The sequence below is a fragment of the Platichthys flesus genome, chromosome 6, assembly GCF_949316205.1.
Source record: "Platichthys flesus chromosome 6, fPlaFle2.1, whole genome shotgun sequence".
Classification (NCBI taxonomy): domain Eukaryota; kingdom Metazoa; phylum Chordata; class Actinopteri; order Pleuronectiformes; family Pleuronectidae; genus Platichthys; species Platichthys flesus.
The window spans coordinates 352340-376434 of record NC_084950.1 but is presented as its reverse complement, the minus strand read 5'-3'; the positions used below and the strand labels follow the sequence as shown (position 1 = coordinate 376434).

Sequence of the window (24095 nt, the reverse complement as noted above, 5' to 3'; positions counted from 1 at the left end):
TCAGAGGTTTTAATATGTTTATCTTATTAGGATTGATCCAGTAGAACCTTACGGTCGATCCACTTCATCATCCGCATCGAATATATGTGTTCTTGTGTGTGTGTATGTATATGCATGTATCTATATGATCTGGTTCTATGCTGGAAAAGCAGCCAGATCCTCGGCGCATGCGCAGCTTCGAAGATACGATTTGCACAACGGAGCGACATCAAAGATGGCGGGAGCCTCCGACCCACTGGAGGACATGCTCTTCACGGAGGTGGATGAAAAAGCCGTTAGCGACCTGGTGGGTTCGCTCGAGTCGCAGCTGGGCGACAGGAAGACTCCCGCCCCTTCGCTTTCCGACGGGACCCGGGAGGCAGCGCCGGCGGCCGCGGCTCAGTTCTCAGGGAAAGTGCGCGACCAAGTGAGGTCTGCTGAGCCGCAACAAGGGCATCCGAAAGCGGGGTTAACCCAGGAGCCCGGCGCCAAGCCGCCGCTGTCCGCTCCGAGCCTCTCCGCCTCTACCTCCTCCGTCGCTCCTGGGGCCGCGATCACCACCGGAGCCGGGCTACAAACTGTTGGAGCTGCTCCCCCGACTGCTTTCCCCGGACCGGGACCCGTAACTTTGCCCACTCCGCCCGCCGCCGCTGCTAGCTTTTCCCGGACGGCTGTGGCTCCGAGCGCGGCTCCCAGCCCCTCCGCCGGCCCGGTGGCGGACGGGTCCCGGAGCGGATCTCCCGCTCTGCTCAGTTTAAACGGAAACGGCGGAACCGCAAAGTTGGTGAACTCGCCCGCGGTCGCGCCAGCAGCCGGAGGCAGCACCGTGATCAGTGCTGTCAGTGCCGGGGGGTCCGCGGTCATCAACCCCATGACTTCTCAGCCCACTTTTACGGGACCGGCTCCCACCGTGGTCCTGCAGAGACAGCCCGGCCCCGCGGCCACCGTCACCCAGAACGGGTTGGACCCTAAGGTGGTGACCCAGGGCGCCCCCCCAGCCTCCAGCCCTCAGGTGATGAACCACAGCACGATGCACACCAAGATGCTGGTGCCCAGTCAGCCTGTGTCCGGAAACACCGTCATCCTGACCAGCACCGCCTCTGCAGTCCAGTCCCCCATCACCCAGACCGTGTCCAGTCCGGCTGCCATCACCCTGACAGGGGTCAAGCCCGCCATGAACGGGCTGGCTCAGCCCGCGGTGGCTGTGGTCAGGCCTCCGGGCGGCCCCTTGGTGGCCACCTCCCTCCAGCAGCAGAGACCCGCGATGGTGGCGAGCTCGACCCGGGCAGCTGCCCCTCAGCTTCCTCTGGCTGTCCGGCCCCAGCAGCAGACCACCATCCAGCTGCCCCCCGGCTTCACCATGCCTGCAGGTGAGAGAGCCGCACCCCCCCGAGGGTCACTGTTGGCGTCACACTCGGGTCCCTGTGGAGACAGAAGCTCGGGGTCACTTCCTGTCGACCCCGAGCTTCCTCCTCACTCCTCAAGGAGGAGAACCAATCAATCGATCCATTGTCAGAGAATTGATCCGAACCTGTTGATGGTCCGAGGTCCGGTCGTATGATGAGTGAAACGTACATTTTATACACAAATCAATGATCAGTGAATCAGAAGCCACGACTCGCAGAGAGTTAGTTTCATCAGAGCTCCAGTTCATATCCAGTGTGAAGTGAACGTCCACCATCACTGACGACGGGGGGGGGGGTGATGATCAAGAACATCAGCTGGGTTTCTGACCCGTGTCTCCTCCTCTCTCAGGTATGGTTCTGGTGCGGACGGAGACGGGTCAGCTGGTCATGGTCCCTCAGCAGGTCCTGGCTCAAGCTCAGGCCAAGACCCAACAGGCCCAGACGGTGGCCAACCTCAACCAGAGACCTGCCACACCCACGGCTGGGGCCGCCATCCGGGTCAGCACCGCCACCACGGTACGTCTGGTACTGACCGTTATCAGACGCTGCACAGGTTCTGAGTTCAGTGGCTGCTGGTCTGATTCATTCTTCATGATGTTAATAATTAGTATGAAATGACGAGTTCCGCCCTGATGATGCTGAAGAGTTGTTTGTCCTGTGAAGCAGCAGATTCAGGGTCAGTGTGAAGGTCCACATGTGAATTTACATATCACAACAACAGCAGCATGTGGGAGCTTCCAGGTGAGAGGCGGAGCCTGTAGAGCAGCAGGAGGCCGGACGTGTGAACTCTGCTGTGGAAAGATCAGTGTTGTTGTTTACATCTCATCCACACCGGGTCGGCCCTCATCACCAGAAGATCTGGAATCTCCTCGTGTTTCCAAGTGGACGTCTTCGTCTTCTACGTGTCCGGCTCCTCTTCTTCATCCTGAGATATTTTTGTTCTTCAGGTTTCACGTCACGTGTTAGAAACCTCATCAACACGTCCACTCGCTCACTGGGAAGCTTCCACACATTGTCCTGCTGGTTCCTCACATGGACTCACTCTGACACTTGTTCTCATGTGCAGAACCTCCAGAACATCAGGAACACGTGCAGACTTCAGTGCGGGTCTGACAGCAGCTTCTGATTGGTCAGGTCTCTTCTGTTAAGTGCTGTTAGAGGATGTGATTTATTAAGAAACAATTAACATTCAATTTGATTTTCAGTCCCATTTTGTTAATCGAACAAAAGAGATGTTCATCATCACTTGTGTAAATCTAATAATATAAACCAAACCATGAAACAGTCGATGAGGGAACTCATCAGCAGGTGACTGGATGGTTAAAGTGTGAAACTGTTCAACTGCAGGATCTGTGACGTGGTGTGTTTCTCCCTCCGTGTCGTCTGCAGGCTCCTGTCACATCTCACACCGTCCGCCTGGCCTCCCCCGCTCCACCCAGGATGGTTCAGTCTCCCTCCACCACCACTGTGCAGGTGAGGTTCTGTCCAATCAGCTGGAGAGCCAGTGAGTGTGTCAGGCTCCTCTGGTTTGTTAACACAAACAACCACACTCAGCCGAAGTTACTCGGACAAGTTCAGAACTTGAAGTTGACTTTGTGTTTGTTTGATTCCCTCTTGAGTTAATGACTGGCTCAGATCGAGATGGGGGGTGCAAAAGATAAACCTTTATTAATCGTAATTGAACTAATAGTGAATAATAAACACAATATATATTTAAGTTATGTCAAATATGTATATAAATATGATGCGTTGACACCGAACGCTCCACACGTCTCTCGTGTCGAGATTACACACAAAGTCAATTCCAGGACATGTTTATGTGTAAATGTCGTTTTTCTGGCCTGTGTGCTTGACGGAGCCGTTGTTTCCCAGAAGGCCATCACCGTGGCCCCTGGCGGTGCAGCGGTGTCCGTGAAGATGACCACACCTCAGAAGGCTCCAACGGTGATAACAGCCGGGGGGACGTCCGCAGCCAAACCTGCCGCCCCCCTGACCACCACGACCCCTGCTGCCACGCCCCCCACCAGAGTCACCGTGGTGTCGCAGGTCAGGTGGAGTTCACTCAGACCGTTTCGTGCTCTATTAGCGGAGCCGTGTTTTAACTTGTCGTCCCCGTGTTCGACTCGACAGGAGATGCAGGAGAACGTGAAGAAATGCAAGAACTTCCTGGCCACACTCATCAAGCTGGCGTCCCACAATTCTCCCTCCCCAGATACCTCCAAGAATGTGAAGGCCCTGGTGCAGGACCTGCTCGTGAGACTCACGCACCACGCCTCACTGTCAGTGGCTGAAACCTCTGGTCTGATTTCAGTCAAACGTGACTTCTCTGTTTCTCTCTCTCTAGGATGCTAAGATCGAGCCGGAGGAGTTCACCACTCGGCTGCAGGCCGAGCTGAAGTCCTCCCCTCAGCCCTACCTCATTCCCTTCCTCAAGGTACCATCATCATCATCATCACAACATCTTCCTCCCAACATGACATCCTCATCACTTCACGACCTCACACTCCAGAAACATTCACATTGCTCATAACAAACTCACTTTGTAAACACAACTGCTTCCTCTCCAGTTTGTATGATGTCACAGTGTTGTCAGGCTGTTGTGTTGTGTCTCCACAGAAAAGTCTCCCTGCCCTGCGTCAGTCTCTGCTCAGCAGCCAGCAGTCTCTGAGTGTCCCCAGCACCTCCACACCCCCCCTGGCCGTCCCCGGCTCCATCACCACCACCGCCATCAGGCCCCGGCTGCCCGTCAGTCCGGCGAGCAGCACCATCAAACTGAACACGCCGCTCACTAACGCAACAGCTCTGGTACGATGAGGCGCTCAGGTGTTGAGCAGTGGAGGGTTCGTTTAGAATCACAGAACTTACCTGAGAGACAGGGAGATGCTCTGCTCTGCTTCTCTTCATATTGAGATCATTAATGATGATATCATAATCTATAAATATCAGGTTTTAATATGATGTTAGAGAACAGCTGGAACGTTTAGAAAGACGTTAGAGAACAGGTGGAACGTTTAGAAAGATGTTAGAGAACAGGTGGAATGTTTAGAAAGATGTTAGAGAACAGGTGGAACGTTTAGAAAGACGTTAGAGAACAGGTGGAACGTTTAGAAAGATGTTAGAGAACAGGTGGAACGTTTAGAAAGACTTTAGAGAACAGCTGGAACGTATAGAAAGATGTTAGAGAACAAGTGGAACATTAAGAAAGACTTTAGAGAACAGGTGGAACGTTTAGAAAGATGTTAGAGAACAGGTGTAATGTTTAGAAAGACGTTAGAGAACAGGTGGAACGTTTAGAAAGATGTTAGAGAACAGGTGGAATGTTTAGAAAGATGTTAGAGAACAAGTGGAACGTTTAGAAAGACGTTAGAGAACAGGTGGAACGTTTTGAAAGACGTTAGAGAACAGGTGGAACGTTTTGAAAGACGTTAGAGAACAGGTGGAACGTTTTGAAAGACGTTAGAGAACAGCTGGAACGTTTAGAAAGACGTTAGAGAACAGGTGGAACGTTTAGAAAGATGTTAGAGAACAGGTGGAATGTTTAGAAAGATGTTAGAGAACAAGTGGAACGTTTAGAAAGATGTTAGAGAACAGGTGGAATGTTTAGAAAGATGTTAGAGAACAGGTGGAACGTTTAGAAAGACGTTAGAGAACAGGTGGAACGTTTAGAAAGATGTTAGAGAACAGGTGGAACGTTTAGAAAGACTTTAGAGAACAGCTGGAACGTATAGAAAGATGTTAGAGAACAAGTGGAACATTAAGAAAGACTTTAGAGAACAGGTGGAACGTTTAGAAAGATGTTAGAGAACAGGTGTAATGTTTAGAAAGATGTTAGAGAACAGGTGGAACGTTTAGAAAGACTTTAGAGAACAGCTGGAACGTTTAGAAAGACGTTAGAGAACAGGTGGAACGTTTAGAAAGATGTTAGAGAACAGGTGGAACGTTTAGAAAGACTTTAGAGAACAGCTGGAACGTATAGAAAGACGTTAGAGAACAGGTGGAACATTAAGAAAGACGTAAGAGAACAAGTGGAACGTTTAGAAAGACGTTAGAGAACAACTGGAACGTTTAGAAAGACGTTAGAGAACAGGTGGAACGTTTAGAAAGACTTTAGAGAACAGGTGGAACATTAAGAAAGACGTAAGAGAACAAGTGGAACGTTTAGAAAGACGTTAGAGAACAACTGGAACGTTTAGAAAGACGTTAGAGAACAAGTGGAACGTTTAGAAAGACTTTAGAGAACAGGTGGAACATTAAGAAAGACGTAAGAGAACAAGTGGAACGTTTAGAAAGACGTTAGAGAACAACTGGAACGTTTAGAAAGACGTTAGAGAACAAGTGGAACGTTTAGAAAGACGTTAGAGAACAGGTGGAACGTTTAGAAAGACGTTAGAGAACAAGTGGAACGTTTAGAAAGACGTTAGAGAACAGGTGGAACGTTTAGAAAGACTTTAGAGAACAGGTGGAATGTTTAGAAAGATGTTAGAGAACAGGTGGAACGTTTAGAAAGACGTTAGAGAACAAGTGGAATGTTTAGAAAGACTTTAGAGAACAGGTGGAACGTTTAGAAAGACTTTAGAGAACAGGTGGAATGTTTAGAAAGATGTTAGAGAACAGGTGGAACGTTTAGAAAGACGTTAGAGAACAAGTGGAACGTTTAGAAAGACGTTAGAGAACAGGTGGAACATTAAGAAAGACGTAAGAGAACAAGTGGAATGTTTAGAAAGACTTTAGAGAACAGGTGGAATGTTTAGAAAGATGTTAGAGAACAGGTGGAACGTTTAGAAAGACGTTAGAGAACAGGTGGAATGTTTAGAAAGATGTTAGAGAACAGGTGGAACGTTTAGAAAGACGTTAGAGAACAAGTGGAATGTTTAGAAAGACGTTAGAGAACAAGTGGAATGTTTAGAAAGATGTTAGAGAACAGGTGGAACGTTTAGAAAGACGTTAGAGAACAAGTGGAACATTAAGAAAGACTTTAGGGAACAGCGGGAATGTTTTGAAAGATGTTAGAGAACAGGTGGAACGTTTTGAAAGACGTTAGAGAACAAGTGGAATGTTTAGAAAGACTTTAGAGAACAGGTGGAATGTTTAGAAAGATGTTAGAGAACAGGTGGAATGTTTAGAACGATGTTAGAGAACAGGTGGAACGTTTAGAAAGACTTTAGAGAACAGGTGGAACGTTTAGAAAGACGTTAGAGAACAGGTGGAACGTTTAGAAAGATGTTAGAGAACAGGTGGAACGTTTAGAAAGACTTTAGAGAACAGCTGGAACGTATAGAAAGATGTTAGAGAACAAGTGGAACATTAAGAAAGACTTTAGAGAACAGGTGGAACGTTTAGAAAGATGTTAGAGAACAGGTGTAATGTTTAGAAAGATGTTAGAGAACAGGTGGAACGTTTAGAAAGACTTTAGAGAACAGCTGGAACGTTTAGAAAGACGTTAGAGAACAGGTGGAACGTTTAGAAAGATGTTAGAGAACAGGTGGAACGTTTAGAAAGACTTTAGAGAACAGCTGGAACGTATAGAAAGACGTTAGAGAACAGGTGGAACATTAAGAAAGACGTAAGAGAACAAGTGGAACGTTTAGAAAGACGTTAGAGAACAACTGGAACGTTTAGAAAGACGTTAGAGAACAGGTGGAACGTTTAGAAAGACGTTAGAGAACAGGTGGAACGTTTAGAAAGACTTTAGAGAACAGGTGGAACATTAAGAAAGACGTAAGAGAACAAGTGGAACGTTTAGAAAGACGTTAGAGAACAACTGGAACGTTTAGAAAGACGTTAGAGAACAAGTGGAACGTTTAGAAAGACGTTAGAGAACAGGTGGAACGTTTAGAAAGACTTTAGAGAACAGGTGGAATGTTTAGAAAGATGTTAGAGAACGGGTGGAATGTTTAGAAAGATGTTAGAGAACAGGTGGAACGTTTAGAAAGACGTTAGAGAACAAGTGGAATGTTTAGAAAGACTTTAGAGAACAGGTGGAACGTTTAGAAAGACTTTAGAGAACAGGTGGAATGTTTAGAAAGATGTTAGAGAACAGGTGGAACGTTTAGAAAGACGTTAGAGAACAAGTGGAACGTTTAGAAAGACGTTAGAGAACAGGTGGAACATTAAGAAAGACGTAAGAGAACAAGTGGAATGTTTAGAAAGACTTTAGAGAACAGGTGGAATGTTTAGAAAGATGTTAGAGAACAGGTGGAACGTTTAGAAAGACGTTAGAGAACAGGTGGAATGTTTAGAAAGATGTTAGAGAACAGGTGGAACGTTTAGAAAGACGTTAGAGAACAGGTGGAATGTTTAGAAAGATGTTAGAGAACAGGTGGAACGTTTAGAAAGACGTTAGAGAACAAGTGGAATGTTTAGAAAGACGTTAGAGAACAAGTGGAATGTTTAGAAAGATGTTAGAGAACAGGTGGAACGTTTAGAAAGACGTTAGAGAACAAGTGGAACATTAAGAAAGACTTTAGGGAACAGCGGGAATGTTTTGAAAGATGTTAGAGAACAGGTGGAACGTTTTGAAAGACGTTAGAGAACAAGTGGAATGTTTAGAAAGACTTTAGAGAACAGGTGGAATGTTTAGAAAGATGTTAGAGAACAGGTGGAATGTTTAGAACGATGTTAGAGAACAGGTGGAACGTTTAGAAAGACGTTAGAGAACAGCTGGAACGTTTAGAAAGACGTTAGAGAACAGGTGGAACGTTTAGAAAGATGTTAGAGAACAGGTGGAATGTTTAGAAAGATGTTAGAGAACAAGTGGAACGTTTAGAAAGACGTTAGAGAACAAGTGGAATGTTTAGAAAGATGTTAGAGAACAGGTGGAACGTTTAGAAAGACGTTAGAGAACAAGTGGAACATTAAGAAAGACTTTAGGGAACAGCGGGAATGTTTTGAAAGATGTTAGAGAACAGGTGGAACGTTTTGAAAGACGTTAGAGAACAAGTGGAATGTTTAGAAAGACTTTAGAGAACAGGTGGAATGTTTAGAAAGATGTTAGAGAACAGGTGGAATGTTTAGAACGATGTTAGAGAACAGGTGGAACGTTTAGAAAGACTTTAGAGAACAGGTGGAACGTTTAGAAAGACGTTAGAGAACAGGTGGAACGTTTAGAAAGATGTTAGAGAACAGGTGGAACGTTTAGAAAGACTTTAGAGAACAGCTGGAACGTATAGAAAGATGTTAGAGAACAAGTGGAACATTAAGAAAGACTTTAGAGAACAGGTGGAACGTTTAGAAAGATGTTAGAGAACAGGTGTAATGTTTAGAAAGATGTTAGAGAACAGGTGGAACGTTTAGAAAGACTTTAGAGAACAGCTGGAACGTTTAGAAAGACGTTAGAGAACAGGTGGAACGTTTAGAAAGATGTTAGAGAACAGGTGGAACGTTTAGAAAGACTTTAGAGAACAGCTGGAACGTATAGAAAGACGTTAGAGAACAGGTGGAACATTAAGAAAGACGTAAGAGAACAAGTGGAACGTTTAGAAAGACGTTAGAGAACAACTGGAACGTTTAGAAAGACGTTAGAGAACAGGTGGAACGTTTAGAAAGACGTTAGAGAACAGGTGGAACGTTTAGAAAGACTTTAGAGAACAGGTGGAACATTAAGAAAGACGTAAGAGAACAAGTGGAACGTTTAGAAAGACGTTAGAGAACAACTGGAACGTTTAGAAAGACGTTAGAGAACAAGTGGAACGTTTAGAAAGACGTTAGAGAACAGGTGGAACGTTTAGAAAGACTTTAGAGAACAGGTGGAATGTTTAGAAAGATGTTAGAGAACGGGTGGAATGTTTAGAAAGATGTTAGAGAACAGGTGGAACGTTTAGAAAGACGTTAGAGAACAAGTGGAATGTTTAGAAAGACTTTAGAGAACAGGTGGAACGTTTAGAAAGACTTTAGAGAACAGGTGGAATGTTTAGAAAGATGTTAGAGAACAGGTGGAACGTTTAGAAAGACGTTAGAGAACAAGTGGAACGTTTAGAAAGACGTTAGAGAACAGGTGGAACATTAAGAAAGACGTAAGAGAACAAGTGGAATGTTTAGAAAGACTTTAGAGAACAGGTGGAATGTTTAGAAAGATGTTAGAGAACAGGTGGAACGTTTAGAAAGACGTTAGAGAACAGGTGGAATGTTTAGAAAGATGTTAGAGAACAGGTGGAACGTTTAGAAAGACGTTAGAGAACAGGTGGAATGTTTAGAAAGATGTTAGAGAACAGGTGGAACGTTTAGAAAGACGTTAGAGAACAAGTGGAATGTTTAGAAAGACGTTAGAGAACAAGTGGAATGTTTAGAAAGATGTTAGAGAACAGGTGGAACGTTTAGAAAGACGTTAGAGAACAAGTGGAACATTAAGAAAGACTTTAGGGAACAGCGGGAATGTTTTGAAAGATGTTAGAGAACAGGTGGAACGTTTTGAAAGACGTTAGAGAACAAGTGGAATGTTTAGAAAGACTTTAGAGAACAGGTGGAATGTTTAGAAAGATGTTAGAGAACAGGTGGAATGTTTAGAACGATGTTAGAGAACAGGTGGAACGTTTAGAAAGACTTTAGAGAACAGCTGGAACGTTTAGAAAGACGTTAGAGAACAGGTGGAACGTTTAGAAAGATGTTAGAGAACAGGTGGAACGTTTAGAAAGACTTTAGAGAACAGCTGGAACGTATAGAAAGACGTTAGAGAACAGGTGGAACATTAAGAAAGACGTAAGAGAACAACTGGAACGTTTAGAAAGACGTTAGAGAACAAGTGGAACGTTTAGAAAGACGTTAGAGAACAGGTGGAACGTTTAGAAAGACTTTAGAGAACAGGTGGAATGTTTAGAAAGATGTTAGAGAACGGGTGGAATGTTTAGAAAGATGTTAGAGAACAGGTGGAACATTAAGAAAGACGTAAGAGAACAAGTGGAATGTTTAGAAAGACTTTAGAGAACAGGTGGAATGTTTAGAAAGATGTTAGAGAACAGGTGGAACGTTTAGAAAGACGTTAGAGAACAGGTGGAATGTTTAGAAAGATGTTAGAGAACAGGTGAAACGTTTAGAAAGACGTTAGAGAACAAGTGGAATGTTTAGAAAGACGTTAGAGAACAGGTGGAACGTTTAGAAAGACGTTAGAGAACAAGTGGAACATTAAGAAAGACTTTAGGGAACAGCGGGAATGTTTTGAAAGATGTTAGAGAACAGGTGGAACGTTTTGAAAGACGTTAGAGAACAAGTGGAATGTTTAGAAAGACTTTAGAGAACAGGTGGAACGTTTTGAAAGACGTTAGAGAACAGGTGGAATGTTTTGAAAGATGTTAGAGAACAGGTGGAACGTTTTGAAAGACGTTAGAGAACAGGTGGAACGTTTTGAAAGACGTTAGAGAACAGGTGGAACGTTTTGAAAGACGTTAGAGAACAGGTGGAATGTTTTGAAAGATGTTAGAGAACAGGTGGAACGTTTTGAAAGACGTTAGAGAACAAGTGGAATGTTTAGAAAGACTTTAGAGAACAGGTGGAATGTTTAGAACGATGTTAGAGAACAGGTGGAACGTTTAGAAAGACGTTAGAGAACAGGTGGAACATATAACAGGTTTCGGTGACGCTGGTTCTGATGTTCTCGACGTTCTGCAGGCCGTGGGCAGAGCCGGAGTTCAGACGGTCCAGTCCCGTTCGCCTGTGGTCATCAGTCAGCCCCTCCGAACTCAAGGTGAGTCCCTCCACACCACTAGGTGGCAGCGATGATGTGTCCTCTCTGCTGTTACCAGCTGATGAAGACGTCTTGTTTCCTTCAGCGACGCTCATCAGAGGATCTCCGACCATCGTCGGCAAGAGTCTGGTTAACCTGGCTTCTCAAGCCAATCAGAAGAAACTAAGCGACCCAGGGGGCGGGACGTTCAGGTGACTTATGACCTTTCTGAAGAATGTACTGAAATCCCTTTATAGATCAGAGATAAAAAAATGATCAATACATGAACTAGAACATTAGTCCTCTGAATTATTTTATCATTCTGATGTTAATTCAGAATCATAGGATTCGTTTGGATTGTGTTGTGAACGTCTGTCTTCCACAGAGATGACGATGACATCAACGACGTGGCGTCCATGGCGGGGGTCAACCTCAACGAGGAGAACGCCCGGATCCTGGCCACCAGCTCGGAGCTGGTGGGCACAAAGATCCGCTCGTGTAAAGACGAAGCCTTCCTGCCTCCGGGGCTGCTGCACCGCCGCATCCTGGACACGGGTAACGCCCCACAGACCAGTCCTCGAGAAGGACACGCTCTTCACTCCAGTAGAAGAACGGATACTCTTTTCCATCTGTTCAGATCAAACTCACATTAATGTAGTTCACAGACTGTTTCAGTCAAACCCCTCTGACTTCAATCAAGTAAAAAACATCAACTAAGAGCAGGAGCCTGAGTCGCGTCCAGGAGGAAACGAGTTTTCTTCATTTAAGTCAAGTGAAGAATGTTTTGTTGTCGTCACTGTCAGTGTTGTGGGATTCTTCCTCCATGTTGTTTCTCCTCGTCACTGATGCTCCTCGCCTCTTTCTTCTTGATTCCTGTTTTATGTTGTGTTACGTCTGTTGTGTGTGATCTGCTCTGGAAGAACCACAACACAGAATCTGTGTTTCCATGTAGTTTGCGCTCTGTCCTGATGGTGGCGCTCGATGATGCAGATTAGAACAAAGTTAGAATCAAATCAACAAGACTGTTTCAAAATGTGGGGAGGAGAAAGTTCCGATGTTTGTTTAATAATCTAGATTTAAATTAAAAAGTCGTCAGAAAAACTTCTTCCAAGCTCATGAAAGAACCATTTCTCGTCTTTAGCAAAGAAGCTGGGTGTGAGCGAGGTGCCGCTGGAGGTGGTGAACTTCATCTCTCACGCCACTCAGTCCAGACTGCGCTCGCTGCTGGAGAAGGTGTCGGCCGTCGCTCAGCATCGAACCGACGGAGGAAAGGTACGAACGAGGACACACACACACACACACACACACACACACACACACACACACACACACACAGAAAGAATCAGTCAATCATGGTTGTCTTCCTCCGTCAGGATGAAGATCATCACGAACAGTCGTCAGACGCTCGCTCGCAGCTTCGCTTCTTCGAGCAACTCGAGCGAATGGAGAAACAAAGGAAAGATGAACAGGAGAGAGAGATTCTGCTGAAGGCTGCAAAGGTACACACACACACACACACACACACACAAACACACGCTGCATTACTGCATCAGCAGCTATGAGGGTTTTTCAGCGTCTTGCCCAGCGACACTTCTGCAGATGGGGAAGACTGGGATCGAACCGCCAACTTTCTACCGCTCTCCCCCTTTGCCACAGCCGCCCCACACACACACACATCAGGATGTTCTTTGTGATTTGTGTTTTTTAACTGAATTTGGAATCTCTGCTCTTTCTGTGTTTCCTGTTGCAATAAAACATTCTTATAACTTTCCCATGGTTTAAGTTAAAATAACAAATCATTCATCTGCAGGATGTTAAAGTGAAACGATGAATATTATCAAAGTTGGTGTTTCAGGTCAAAGGTCAGCGGATAACCTCTGACGTTATGTATTCTCTGTCCAGAGTCGTGCGAGACAAGAGGATCCAGAACAGGCTCGCCTGAAGCAGAAGGCCAAAGAGGTACGTCCTGTCACATGACCGTCAGCTGATCCAAGGCCACAGCCAGACACCTCAGGGACCCCTGAGGCCTGCAGAGGTCAGGGGTCATTACCCATACATCTCTCTGCTGCGGGCAGGAGGGGGTGTGGTCTAGACTGGTCTGAGGAGGTCACACAGGGCATTGTGGGTAGAGTGTTTGTGGTCCTAGGAAACTGTAGCTCTGAGTTCAGACGAGATGATGAGCTGCGAACGGCGATGTGTTTCAGAGGTTAAAGGTTAACCTGGGGGGGAAGTTGAAATCCCCACAGCCACCAGGGGCAGCACTGAGTCGGCCTCTGATGTTTGATGTGATGTTTCTTTGTGAAGTTCTATGAACATTTAAATTGACCTCCTCTACAGATGCAGCAGAACGAGTTGGCTCAGATGCGACAGCGAGACGCTAACCTCACGGCCCTCGCCGCCATTGGACCACGCAAGAAACGCAAGCTGGACTCCCCGGGCGGAGCCGCGGCACCCGAGGTAAGACGGTTTTATTACCACAGACGTTAGAGCTGAGGTCGGACATTGAACCACTGACCTCCTGGTTAGTGGACGACCCGCTGCTCCTTCCAGTCTGTTCGCATTTAGAACAGGAAGCAGGAAGTGAGTCATGTGTCAGTCTGAGTGTATGTGAATTGTCCTGTGACCTGTGTGTTGGTGTGGGCGGAGCCTCAGTCAGGTGACTTGTTGGTGAGTGTTTATTGGCTGCATCTGGTCTCTGGAGGTCGACCTCTAACGCTCCCGTCTCTGCCCTCAGGTGGCCTCAGGCTCGGGCGCCGGCTCCTCTGCGTCCCCCTCCTCCCGCCAGCAGCTCCGTCAGCGAATCACTCGAGTCAACCTCAGGGACTTCATCTTCTGTCTGGAGCAGGACCGCAGCACGGCCCGCTCGCTGATGCTCTACAAGGCGCTGCTGAAATGAGTCCACAAGGGGTCGCAGACTGATCACACGTCAGCTCCTCGCTGTGTCCTTGCGTCCTGTGAGGTCTCTCTCTCTCGTCTTGAGGCGCTGCAGTACGTCTGAACTCTACTTCCTGGTCATGTCTCTTTTTTAATGGCAGGCGTTACTTTCACATTTCAGTTCCGTGTTATTTCGCCGAAGTAACGACCGCGTCACACCAGAGCATCTGAACTAACCCGCGTGCCTTCATTAAGATCTGTTCTGAGGTCAGAGGACGCAGATCCACAAACCAGAGCTGGAGTCACTGGTTCATCTCGTCTCTGAATCGAGTCGGAGGCTGACGGCGGTTTTAACGGATGTGACCCGAACACAACAGCTGAAAGAAAACGCTGCAGCTCGATGGATTGATATGTGAAACATCGTGAATGTCTGGTATCAGACTGAAGAGGTGCAGCTCTGCTCTGATTGGATGATGCCACACAGACTCTGTCAGGACGACTTGTTATTGGTCAACGGTGAATATGCAGAGCTCAAAGTTTGCGAGGACGAACCTGACGTGATCAGTTCTGGTGTGATCGGGTCTTTAGACAGATTTTTATTAACTTTTTTTATTCCTCGTCGCCACATCTACTTCCTGGTCCCTACATTACCCACAGTGCAACTGGTCTGTTAGTGGCAGCTGACGTATCCTGGGGGGATCGTTACCCCAAGATGGTTCTTTCCTCTGATTGGTACAAACTGGTTCAGTGAACGCAGCCTCTTCACACCTGGAAACAAAAGGAAAACACCTGGATCTGAACATATGACCAGGTCCCGATGTGACGTCACCGTGATGTCATGATTCCGTCACCTGGGACATTAACATGTGGACTTCTAATCTCACATGTTAATGGACTTCTAAACGACATCTAATCTCAATCTCTCAACGTTTCAGATCCTGTGCGGCGGTCGTTTGAACGCGCGCTGATCATTAGCTTGTTTTTACCCTTTTCAGATGATGGTATGTCACATGTTCACTGGTCTAATTGGTGAGATTATGTCGTACCAACAGTTATTTTGTGTGGACACTCGACCTTAAGGCAGCAGCTCAACATTATTTCGTCTTGTTCACGTGTCTGCAGAACAAATGTTTCTCAAACTGTCTCCAGTCTTTATGCCAAGCTAAGCTAGCTGTCTCTTGTCTTTAGGCTAGCTAGCTGTTGCTCACAGTTTCACACTGTGCTAAGATAAGCTAGCTGTTTATTCTTGTTTTCAGACTTAATGCTAAGCTAGCTATTTCCTCCCTAGCTTTATATTAGGACATGAACATGTCTCGGAGAAACAGGAAGTTAACGGAAATGTTGAACTGTTTGTTTAAGTCAAATGATTGACCGTTTGGTCGCAGGAAGCGGGTTCCGTAAACAGGAAACAGACTCAGGCTACGTTCAGGAAGATGAACAACATCTATCTTCACTCCAGACGTTCTTCCTCCTCCTCTTCCTCTCGGGTCACGTGTGACTTGATTTTGATCTCGTCTCTGTTTTAACCACGTGATGATGTTTGATGAATCATGTGACATGTGATGAGCCAATCAGAGCTGCTGGTGTGTTGACACGATGTGACGTTCAAGCCACTCGGCAGCAACGCGACACTTCAACCCCGAACTGCTAACGAATTTGTAGCTGACGATGCAGTTTGTTAATAAAGTTTTAAAGGGGGCGTGTCCGTGGAAGGTTTTTACCGCTTTAAATGTCTTTTGGTTTCTTTGTCGTGAATTGTTGGAACTGAAGCTGTGTGTTCTGTACGTCACTGTCGTCACGGCAACACACTAACACGTCTGTTGGCAGGATCATTTTTTGTGAGTATTTATATTTCCTACATTCTGTACTCGATCCTGACGCATTTCAGGAAATGCAATTTTACAGTCATTTGTACCTTTGCAAAAAAAATTCAATAAAGAAAATTAAGACGAAGTTTGACTCAATGTTTTTATCAAGGAAAAGAAAACGCGTTTGAGAAATATAATCAAATGAGATCATCAGACACTCGAGTGACAGCTGATCTGTGACATCACCAGCCTGCAGATGAAAAACCTAGGTCAGAGGTCAAATGGCCCGGGTCATGCTGACTAACCCTAACCCAACAGTACAGTTATCTTAGCGGGGACATTCATTGACATCATGCATTTGCTAACCCTAGCCATCCAAACTGAATTCTTAAACCTGATTCTAACCCTAGACCGGGGGGGGGGGGGGGGGGGGCGGCCATAATGACGTTACTCCGTAGGTTGTATGCTCCTGCTGGTCCTCACAAAGATAGCTGTACAAGAGCACATTCATATAAATGCACACTTCTACTATTATCGTATAAATAAATTGAGTTTTAATATACTATGCATTTTGGTAAAAGGGTGTGTTTGTGTTTCCAGGACAGCCGGGCCTTCACCAGGTCGGAGGGAGTTCTAATTCAGTTCGTACATTAGGCCCAACGTCTGAGCCGGTCCGACACGAACTTTAACCTCTGTGTTTGGTCTCCACCTCCAGAGACAAACATCTGGCTCCTTAACATGAAACTATACAACATGTGGAAACATGTATGAACTCGTCGGAAGATGAACGCTCACGTACGAACTTGTAGAAACAGTTTGGACGTAATGAAGTTTTCAAGAAGGACATGCTTCACACAACATACATGTCGTCTTTAATGCATCACAGTTTACACACGAGAACACACAGTTCAACCAGAAAAACACAACGTGACATCGTACGTGTTGTATGAATCAAGACTCATGATCACAGGAAGATTATGTTCACAGTGTACTACATGTGTGTACTCTGTACTACATGTGTGTACTGACAGACGGATGAGTTGGTGTGATGAAAGGCTTCAGCTACATGAGTGCTGTGGACCAATCAGAGATCAGATTCCCATGTAGGTGTTCATCTTGCCCAGCGCGTCGCAGACGGTGGTGAGGTCGCTGCGTAGATCCTGCACCACGCGTTCGATGCCGCGTGTGTCCTTCAGCAGGTCCATGCTCTGAGTGTACGGGTTGTAGAACACGCAGAACGGCCTCTGGATCGTTTTAGCAAACTCCCTGAGACAAAGGTACAAGTACACACAATCAGCAAAACATCACAGCATTATCATTTGTATCGTCTATATTGTTAGATTGTCAGTGGTTATGTGTCAGTAGCAGTGTGTCAGTAGGAGTGGGTCAGCAGCAGTGGGTCAGTGTGTCAGTAGCAGTGTGTCAGTAGCACCTCATCTTCTCCTTGGCCTCCTCGAAGCTCTCGGAGACGAAGTAGACGTCCTGGAAAGTCGTGATGAGACATTCTTGGTCACATGTCGTCTTCGGGTCGAACGTCTTCACACACGCCTGATCCGACAGAGCATGCTGGGAAAAAAACTGTTACTGTGTGTGTCTATGTATCACTGTGTGTGTCAGTGTGTTACTGTGTTTGTCTGTGTGTGTCCGTGGTTGTCCTTGTGTGTCTATGTATTACTGTGTATGTCAGTGTGTGTTTGTGTGTGTCTGTCTGTTACTGTGTGTGTCTGTGTGTGTTTATGTATTACTGTGTGTGTCAGTGTGTGTCAGTGTGTGTCTGTCTGTTACTGTGTGTGTCAGTGTGTGTCTGTGTGTGTCTGTCTGTTACTTTGTGTGTCAGTGTGTGTCTGTGTGTGTCTGTGTGTGTTTATGTATTACTGTGTGTGTCAGTGTGTGTCAGTGTGTGTCTGTCTGTTACTGTGTGTGTCAGTGTGTGTCTGTGTGTGTCTGTCTGTTACTGTGTGTGTCTGTGTGTGTCTGTGGTTGTCCTTGTGTGTCTATGTATTACTGTCTGTTACTGTGTGTGTCTGTGTGTGTCAGTGTGTGTCAGTGTGTGTCTGTGTGTGTCTATGTATTACTGTGTGTGTCAGTGTGTGTCAGTGTGTGTCTGTGTGTGTCTGTGTGTGTCTGTGTGTGTCAGTGTGTGTCTGTGTGTGTCAGTGTGTGTCAGTGTGTGTCAGTGTGTGTCTGTCTGTGTGTGTCTATGTATTACTGTGTGTGTCAGTGTGTGTCTGTGTGTGTCTATGTGTGTTTATGTATTACTGTGTGTGTCAGTGTGTGTCAGTGTGTGTCTGTGTGTGTCAGTGTGTGTCTGTCTGTTACTGTGTGTGTCAGTGTGTGTCTGTGTGTGTCCGTGTGTGTCTATGTATTACTGTGTGTGTCAGTGTGTGTCTGTTACTGTGTGTGTCTGTGTGTGTCAGTGTGTGTCTGTGTGTGTCTATGTATTACTGTGTGTGTCTGTGTGTGTCTGTCTGTCACTGTGTGTTTCTATGTATTACTGTGTGTGTCAGTGTGTTACTGTGTGTGTCTGTGTGTGTCTGTGTGTGTATATGTATTACTGTGTGTGTCTGTGTCTGTCTGTTACTGTGTGTGTCAGTGTGTGTCAGTGTGTTACTGTGTGTGTCAGTGTGTGTCTGTGTGTGTCTATGTATTACTGTGTGTGTCAATGTATTACTGTGTGTGTCAGTGTGTGTCAGTGTGTGTCAGTGTGTGTCTGTGTGTGTCAGTGTGTGTCTGTGTGTGTCTATGTATTACTGTGTGTGTCAATGTATTACAGTGTGTGTCAGTGTGTTACTGTGTGTGTCAGTGTGTGTCTGTGTGTGTCTATGTATTACTGTGTGTGTCAATGTATTACTGTGTGTGTCAGTGTGTGTCAGTGTGTGTCAGTGTGTGTCTGTGTGTGTCTATGTATTACTGTGTGTGTCTGTGTGTGTCTGTGTGTGTCAGTGTGTGTCTATAGTGTGTGTCACCCTCAGCTCCCCGATGGAGGACAGCAGCCCGGCTCCGTACGCTCGCAGCTCGTTGTCTTGTTTGCAAAGTCCAAACTCGATAGTAAAGAAATAACACTGTAAAAAATGCAGCACAGTGTCGTCAAGTTACTTCTAGTTTTTAACAGTTTAATAAAAAGACCAGCACAGACTCACAACTGACACAGGAGGGGTCATGAACTTGTAATACTCGGTGTGGCCTGTAGAGGCCACTATCACAGACTGTTGAAGTAATGAAGTTCATCCATGAAAATAAAAAAATGAAGTGATATTGTGACTGAAGTATGTGGACCCAGTACATCTACGTGTGTCCAGTACAAGTACATTTGTCCAGTACAAGTAAACGTGTACTATTACATGCAGTATTACTCACGGTGGCCAGTTTCTGGACGTCCTGGTCGGAGGCTCCGAGAGACGCCAACCCGATCTCCTGAGAGAACTGAGCGAACTTGGGGTCGGCCAAAAGAGGAACGTGACCCAGCAGCTCGTGACACGTGTCCCTGGACCCACAACGTACATGTTACAGGTGTCTGTGTGTGTGTGTCTGTGTGTGTGTGTGTGAGTGTGTGTGTGTGTGTCTGTGTGTGTGTGTGAACTCACGGTTCAGGTGTGTACAGCGGGTCAGTACTGTGACGCACATACTGAGTACAGTTAAATACTCTGTACGCTAAAGCAGCCAGAAAATCTCTTGGAGACAAATAACCTGCGACAGGACGAACTGTGAATCCAGAACGCTCTACACACACACACACACACACACACACACACACACACACACACACACACACACACACACACACACACACACACACACACACACACACACACAGTTTGAATACTTCATTCAACAGAACTTCATCATCAGAAAGAAGTAATAATGATAAAAAGAAGCATAATAATAATAATAATAATAACAACAATAAGAATACTAATAAGAATAATAACACAATAATATTTCTAATATCAATAATAATGAATAAGAACAATAATAAGAGTGATAAAGGACCTCTGAGGAAGACGGACACGTCCTCCAGCTGGGGGACGTTGTCCTCTCGGTAGCCACAGTGCTGGACGAGCAGCGGCAGGTTCTTCAGATGTTCTCTGCAGGCGTGAGTCGGGTACAGTTTGCTCAGCTCCCTGAACACCACCCCCCACGTCTTGATCTCCTCAGGGGTGTACTCGATACGAGGGATGGGCTGTCCACTGAGGGTGGAGACACACAACCTATCTCATATCTGATTTATATCAAAGGTTTCGTGGTCGTGCGACTGAAACATCGAACACACGTGTGAGCTCCTTTAAATGCTGACACGTTAAAATGTTCAATTCTTAATATGTTCAAACGCTGAAATGATATTTAAAGTCGGTTTGGATAAAAGCTTCAGCTAAATGATGTGTAATGTAAAAATGTAAACAAGGTCAAAATGTTAATACATCTTATAACATCACGCTGTAAAGACATTTAAAACATTAAATATTATATAAATGTTGTAAAAAGGTTAAAACATTAAAATGTTAACATATTCAAATGTTAAAATGATAAAACGTTGATCTTGTTTCTCAAGGTTTTCATCAGAGATCAGGAAATGATGATACTTACAATTTGTAATTCATGGCCACTTCCACAAAGTATTTCCTCCGCAGGCGATAAACGTTATCTTTAAAACCCTGAGAGAACACGAGAGGTCGGTTCCACATGGTTTCTATATATCAATACAACCTTTCATTTCATTTATATACACTCTATGTTTATCTTTATACTTTATGTTTAAAGTTGTTATAAGATTATCAATAACAAACAAAGCTCAAATATTTAGGATGTGATGCCCCCAGATGATTTCCTCCCTGATCACTGAGTTATGAATCTGTGTCCTCGGGTTGTGAGGTCACTCACAGGATGGTCGGCGTCCAGCTCGGACCCGTACATCAACACCCGGTGACAGCACTGATCCAGATCGGAGATCTTCATCGGGAACCAGGGAACATCGTCTTCCTCTGAGAACACACAACTTCCTGTTAGCAGCAACTTCCTGTTCGCGTCTCACAACAACAAGCATCTGATGATGATTCATTCATCTTTATTTATTTAGAACATGTAAACAAAACCAAGAGAAATTATACAAAACAAGTAAAAAATAACTTATTTCATCTCCAGACGTAAATATTTTATAATGATCTTAACCATGTATCATAAATATCTTCTTTACCTCTGCTCTACGTTGTATATGTATAGATATATCGAGTATGTATATTCATATATAAATACATTTATAATGAATAATGATACTTTATAAAAAATAAAAATGAGAATATACATATTTAAATTTGTATACATATATACAAACTCATAAACCTACATTCCCAAAATCCAATATAAACACATTATCTTTGTTATTAATATCAAACATATATTTGTTCTTTATTTTACACTTATGTTGTGACATTATTTTAAGTCAACATTCAAACTATTACTTGAGATACAAAAAGTTCTTTGGTTGCTCGGTTACTTTGAGTTTAAATTAAAGCTATCATTATGATTGACAGGTTAACATATATACTCCATATTCCTTTTATATTGTTTCTATTATCAACTAAAATGTTCTTATATTATTTCTTAGGTGTCCTTATGAGTTAAATTATTTTGATATTTTCTGCCTCTGTTCTGGTTTATTTGACTTTTCTGTTCTATTCTTTAAATGATGATCGCTGCAGCCAACAGGAGGGGGCGCTCTGGGACACACGATGAGAGCAGAGGGGGCTGATGGGAGATGTGCACGTGTGATGGGAGATGTGCACGTGTGATGGGAGATGTGCACCTGTGATGGGAGATGTGCACGTGTGATGGGAGATGTGCACGTGTGATGGGAGATGTGCACGTGTGATGGAAGATGTTCACGTGTGATGGAAGATGTGCACGTGTGATGGGAGATGTGCACGTGTGATGGGAGATGTGCACGTGTGATGGGAGATGTGCACGTGTGATGGAAGATGTGCACGTGTGATGGAAGATGTGCACGTGTGATGGGAGATGTGCACGTGTGATGGGAGATGTGCACGTGTGATGGAAGATGTGCACGTGTGATGGAAGATGTGCACGTGTGATGGGAGATGTGCACGTGTGATGGAAGATGTTCACGTGTGATGGAAGATGTGCACGTGTGATGGGAGATGTGCACGTGTGATGGGAGATGTGCACGTGTGATGGAAGATGTGCACGTGTGATGGGAGATGTGCACGTGTGATGGGAGATGTGCACGTGTGATGGAAGATGTTCACGTGTGATGGAAGATGTGCACGTGTGATGGGAGATGTGCACGTGTGATGGAAGATGTTCACGTGTGATGGGAGATGTGCACGTGTGATGGGAGATGTGCACGTGTGATGGGAGATGTGCACGTGTGATGGGAGATGTGCACGTGTGATGGGAGATGTGCACGTGTGATGGGAGATGTGCACGTGTCCGAACCTGCTTCAGTCGACCACACGTGTGCAGCCGTGTTGAAGGAGATGACGTTGACGTGATCTTTGAGAAGTTGCACAAGTTCCTGGAACTCCTTCTTGCTGCAGCTGCAGTCAGCGAAGATCTCCACCTCGTCAGCTCGCTTAGACCTCCTCGACTCTATGTGCTGCAAGTTCACTCGCTTCTCCTGCAGGAGGAGGAGCAGGAAGGGGGAAGAATAGGAGGAGGAGGAGGAGGAGGAGGAGGAGGAGGAGGGAGTTGTAAATGGAAGAGGAGGGTTTTAGATGAAGAAGAAGACTCCTCAGAGACCCAACAATCCACACCAGCTCTACAGATCTCTAAGAACATGATGTCATGGTTCAAGGAAGGGATTGGTCAGTGGGCTGAGCTTCATGCTGGTTGATCTCTTATCTCCAGCTTCACCTGGAGCAGGTCAGCTGCTCAGAACCAGTCCCTGTGGGGATTTACCCCATAACAAGCCTGAAGTCAGCTGATGGTTCAGGACCGGGATCTGGTTCTGGATCTGGTTCTGGATCTGTGTCACTCACCTGGAAGATTCTCAGAGCTTTGACCAAACATCCGACCTCGTTCTTCAGAGAAAACACCACAGCTGTTTTCTCTGAGGCTCCGCCCTCTGTTTCCGGCTGCTCGTTGATTGGACAGAAAGACGGACGACGAGACTGGAACAAAGAGTTTGAATGTTTTTATGCAAACACTCAACATTTTGAAAACAAGGAACATGATGATGATGATGATGAGGATGATGAAAAGATGAAGATGATTGAGATCAGCAGTGCGTCCTCTCACCATCTGCCCCCCCGTGTGTCGGAGCTGCTGCTGGTCAAACATGGCCGAGTCCAGAGACATCCCCCTCCTGGTCCAGTACTTGCTGGAGAACATCATCATGGCAGGTTGCATTCTGGGAACGGGCTCCTTCATCACATGGGACGAGGCCATGGGGAACCAGTGGGTGTAGGAGTACCAGGGCTCCAGACTGACGGCTGACTGCTACTACAACCACCACCACCTTAACCACCACGCTGAGCTGACACCACCACACGCCCCCTCTTATACTGACTGACAGGCTCCTCCCTCACAACTCTGACGTCCACCTCCTCCTGCAGGGGGAGGAGGAGGTGGAAACAGGAGGAGGAGGATAATATAAACCTTATTAAACACTTCATTTTATAAGGGATTGTTAAGCATTTATTATTATTTGTCTCATATTCTCATAGATGTAAACAAGGATCAGCTTCCTCTGTTCTTCACTCAACACGAGTCAAACAGAAACTCAGAGATCAGTGGATGAAGCTCAGTCTCACGTGAAGAGCCTCTCCCAGGACACACACATGCTGACGGAACTGAACACAACAACACAACAACAGGATTCACTACATGACAAGAAGCAGTTTGTAACTTCATGTTTAAACTGTTTGTTCATCCTGTGTGATGGAGATGAAGGAGCAGATGAACTGAGGAGTCCTGTCAGTGATGGTAGAAGATGTGAGGAGACATGCTGTGTGCTATAGACTCTTCTGCAGACTGAGGCTGGTTACAAAAGATCAGTGGCAGCAGTTCTCCAGCAATAGGAAACATTAACATCAGTATCATAAAGGAAGGGTCAGGGTCCGAGCACAGAACCCGGAGGAACACCCTGTTTAACGTTACTATTTACACAAATTTGAATTGATCTGATAGAACAGGATGATTCGAAGCAGTTGAAGGGGTTTGATTACAGCTCGGTTAAAGGACTGTGATACATCCTGATGACAATGAAAGATTGATCTTATTCAGTGTACTTTTTATTAAAAGCAGAATTTCTCTAAGTAACTTTGTGGGAATGAGATCTAAGAGACAAGTTGTAGGTTTAGAAAATAACATTAGCTGATCACAGATGATCAGAGAGAAGCTGTCTGAATTAATATCAGG

The 24095-nt window shown here is 45.4% G+C and overlaps 2 protein-coding genes across 3 annotated transcripts; one reads left to right on the top strand and one right to left on the bottom strand.

Annotated features, from left to right (window-relative positions):
- Positions 1 to 181: 181 nt before the first annotated feature.
- On the top strand, positions 182 to 15867 carry LOC133955315 (transcription initiation factor TFIID subunit 4-like). 2 transcript variants are annotated; one of them, XM_062390104.1, is made up of 15 exons: positions 182 to 1349; positions 1735 to 1901; positions 2775 to 2858; positions 3258 to 3431; positions 3516 to 3638; positions 3730 to 3819; positions 4002 to 4190; positions 10986 to 11061; positions 11147 to 11252; positions 11426 to 11595; positions 12182 to 12312; positions 12414 to 12539; positions 12943 to 12999; positions 13378 to 13497; positions 13775 to 15867. In XM_062390104.1, the coding sequence occupies exons 1-15, from the start codon at positions 215 to 217 to the stop codon at positions 13934 to 13936; spliced, it is 2910 nt and encodes a 969-aa protein (XP_062246088.1). In that variant the 5' UTR covers positions 182 to 214; the 3' UTR covers positions 13937 to 15867. The 2 variants fall into 2 exon arrangements, with proteins under 2 accessions (XP_062246088.1, XP_062246087.1); XM_062390103.1 differs by having other exon boundaries at positions 209 to 1349; positions 3261 to 3431.
- Positions 15868 to 16593: 726 nt separating this feature from the next.
- On the bottom strand, positions 16594 to 23144 carry tph2 (tryptophan hydroxylase 2 (tryptophan 5-monooxygenase)). The gene is made up of 11 exons (XM_062389047.1): positions 22974 to 23144; positions 22715 to 22846; positions 22173 to 22353; positions 20601 to 20701; positions 20307 to 20374; positions 19713 to 19909; positions 19307 to 19442; positions 19080 to 19206; positions 18689 to 18784; positions 17155 to 17288; positions 16594 to 16988 (listed from the first exon to the last, which is right to left on the bottom strand). Exons 1-11 carry the CDS (start codon positions 23121 to 23123, stop codon positions 16814 to 16816), a joined length of 1497 nt encoding a protein of 498 aa, XP_062245031.1. The 5' UTR covers positions 23124 to 23144; the 3' UTR covers positions 16594 to 16813.
- Between the last annotated feature and the right edge of the window lie 951 nt (positions 23145 to 24095).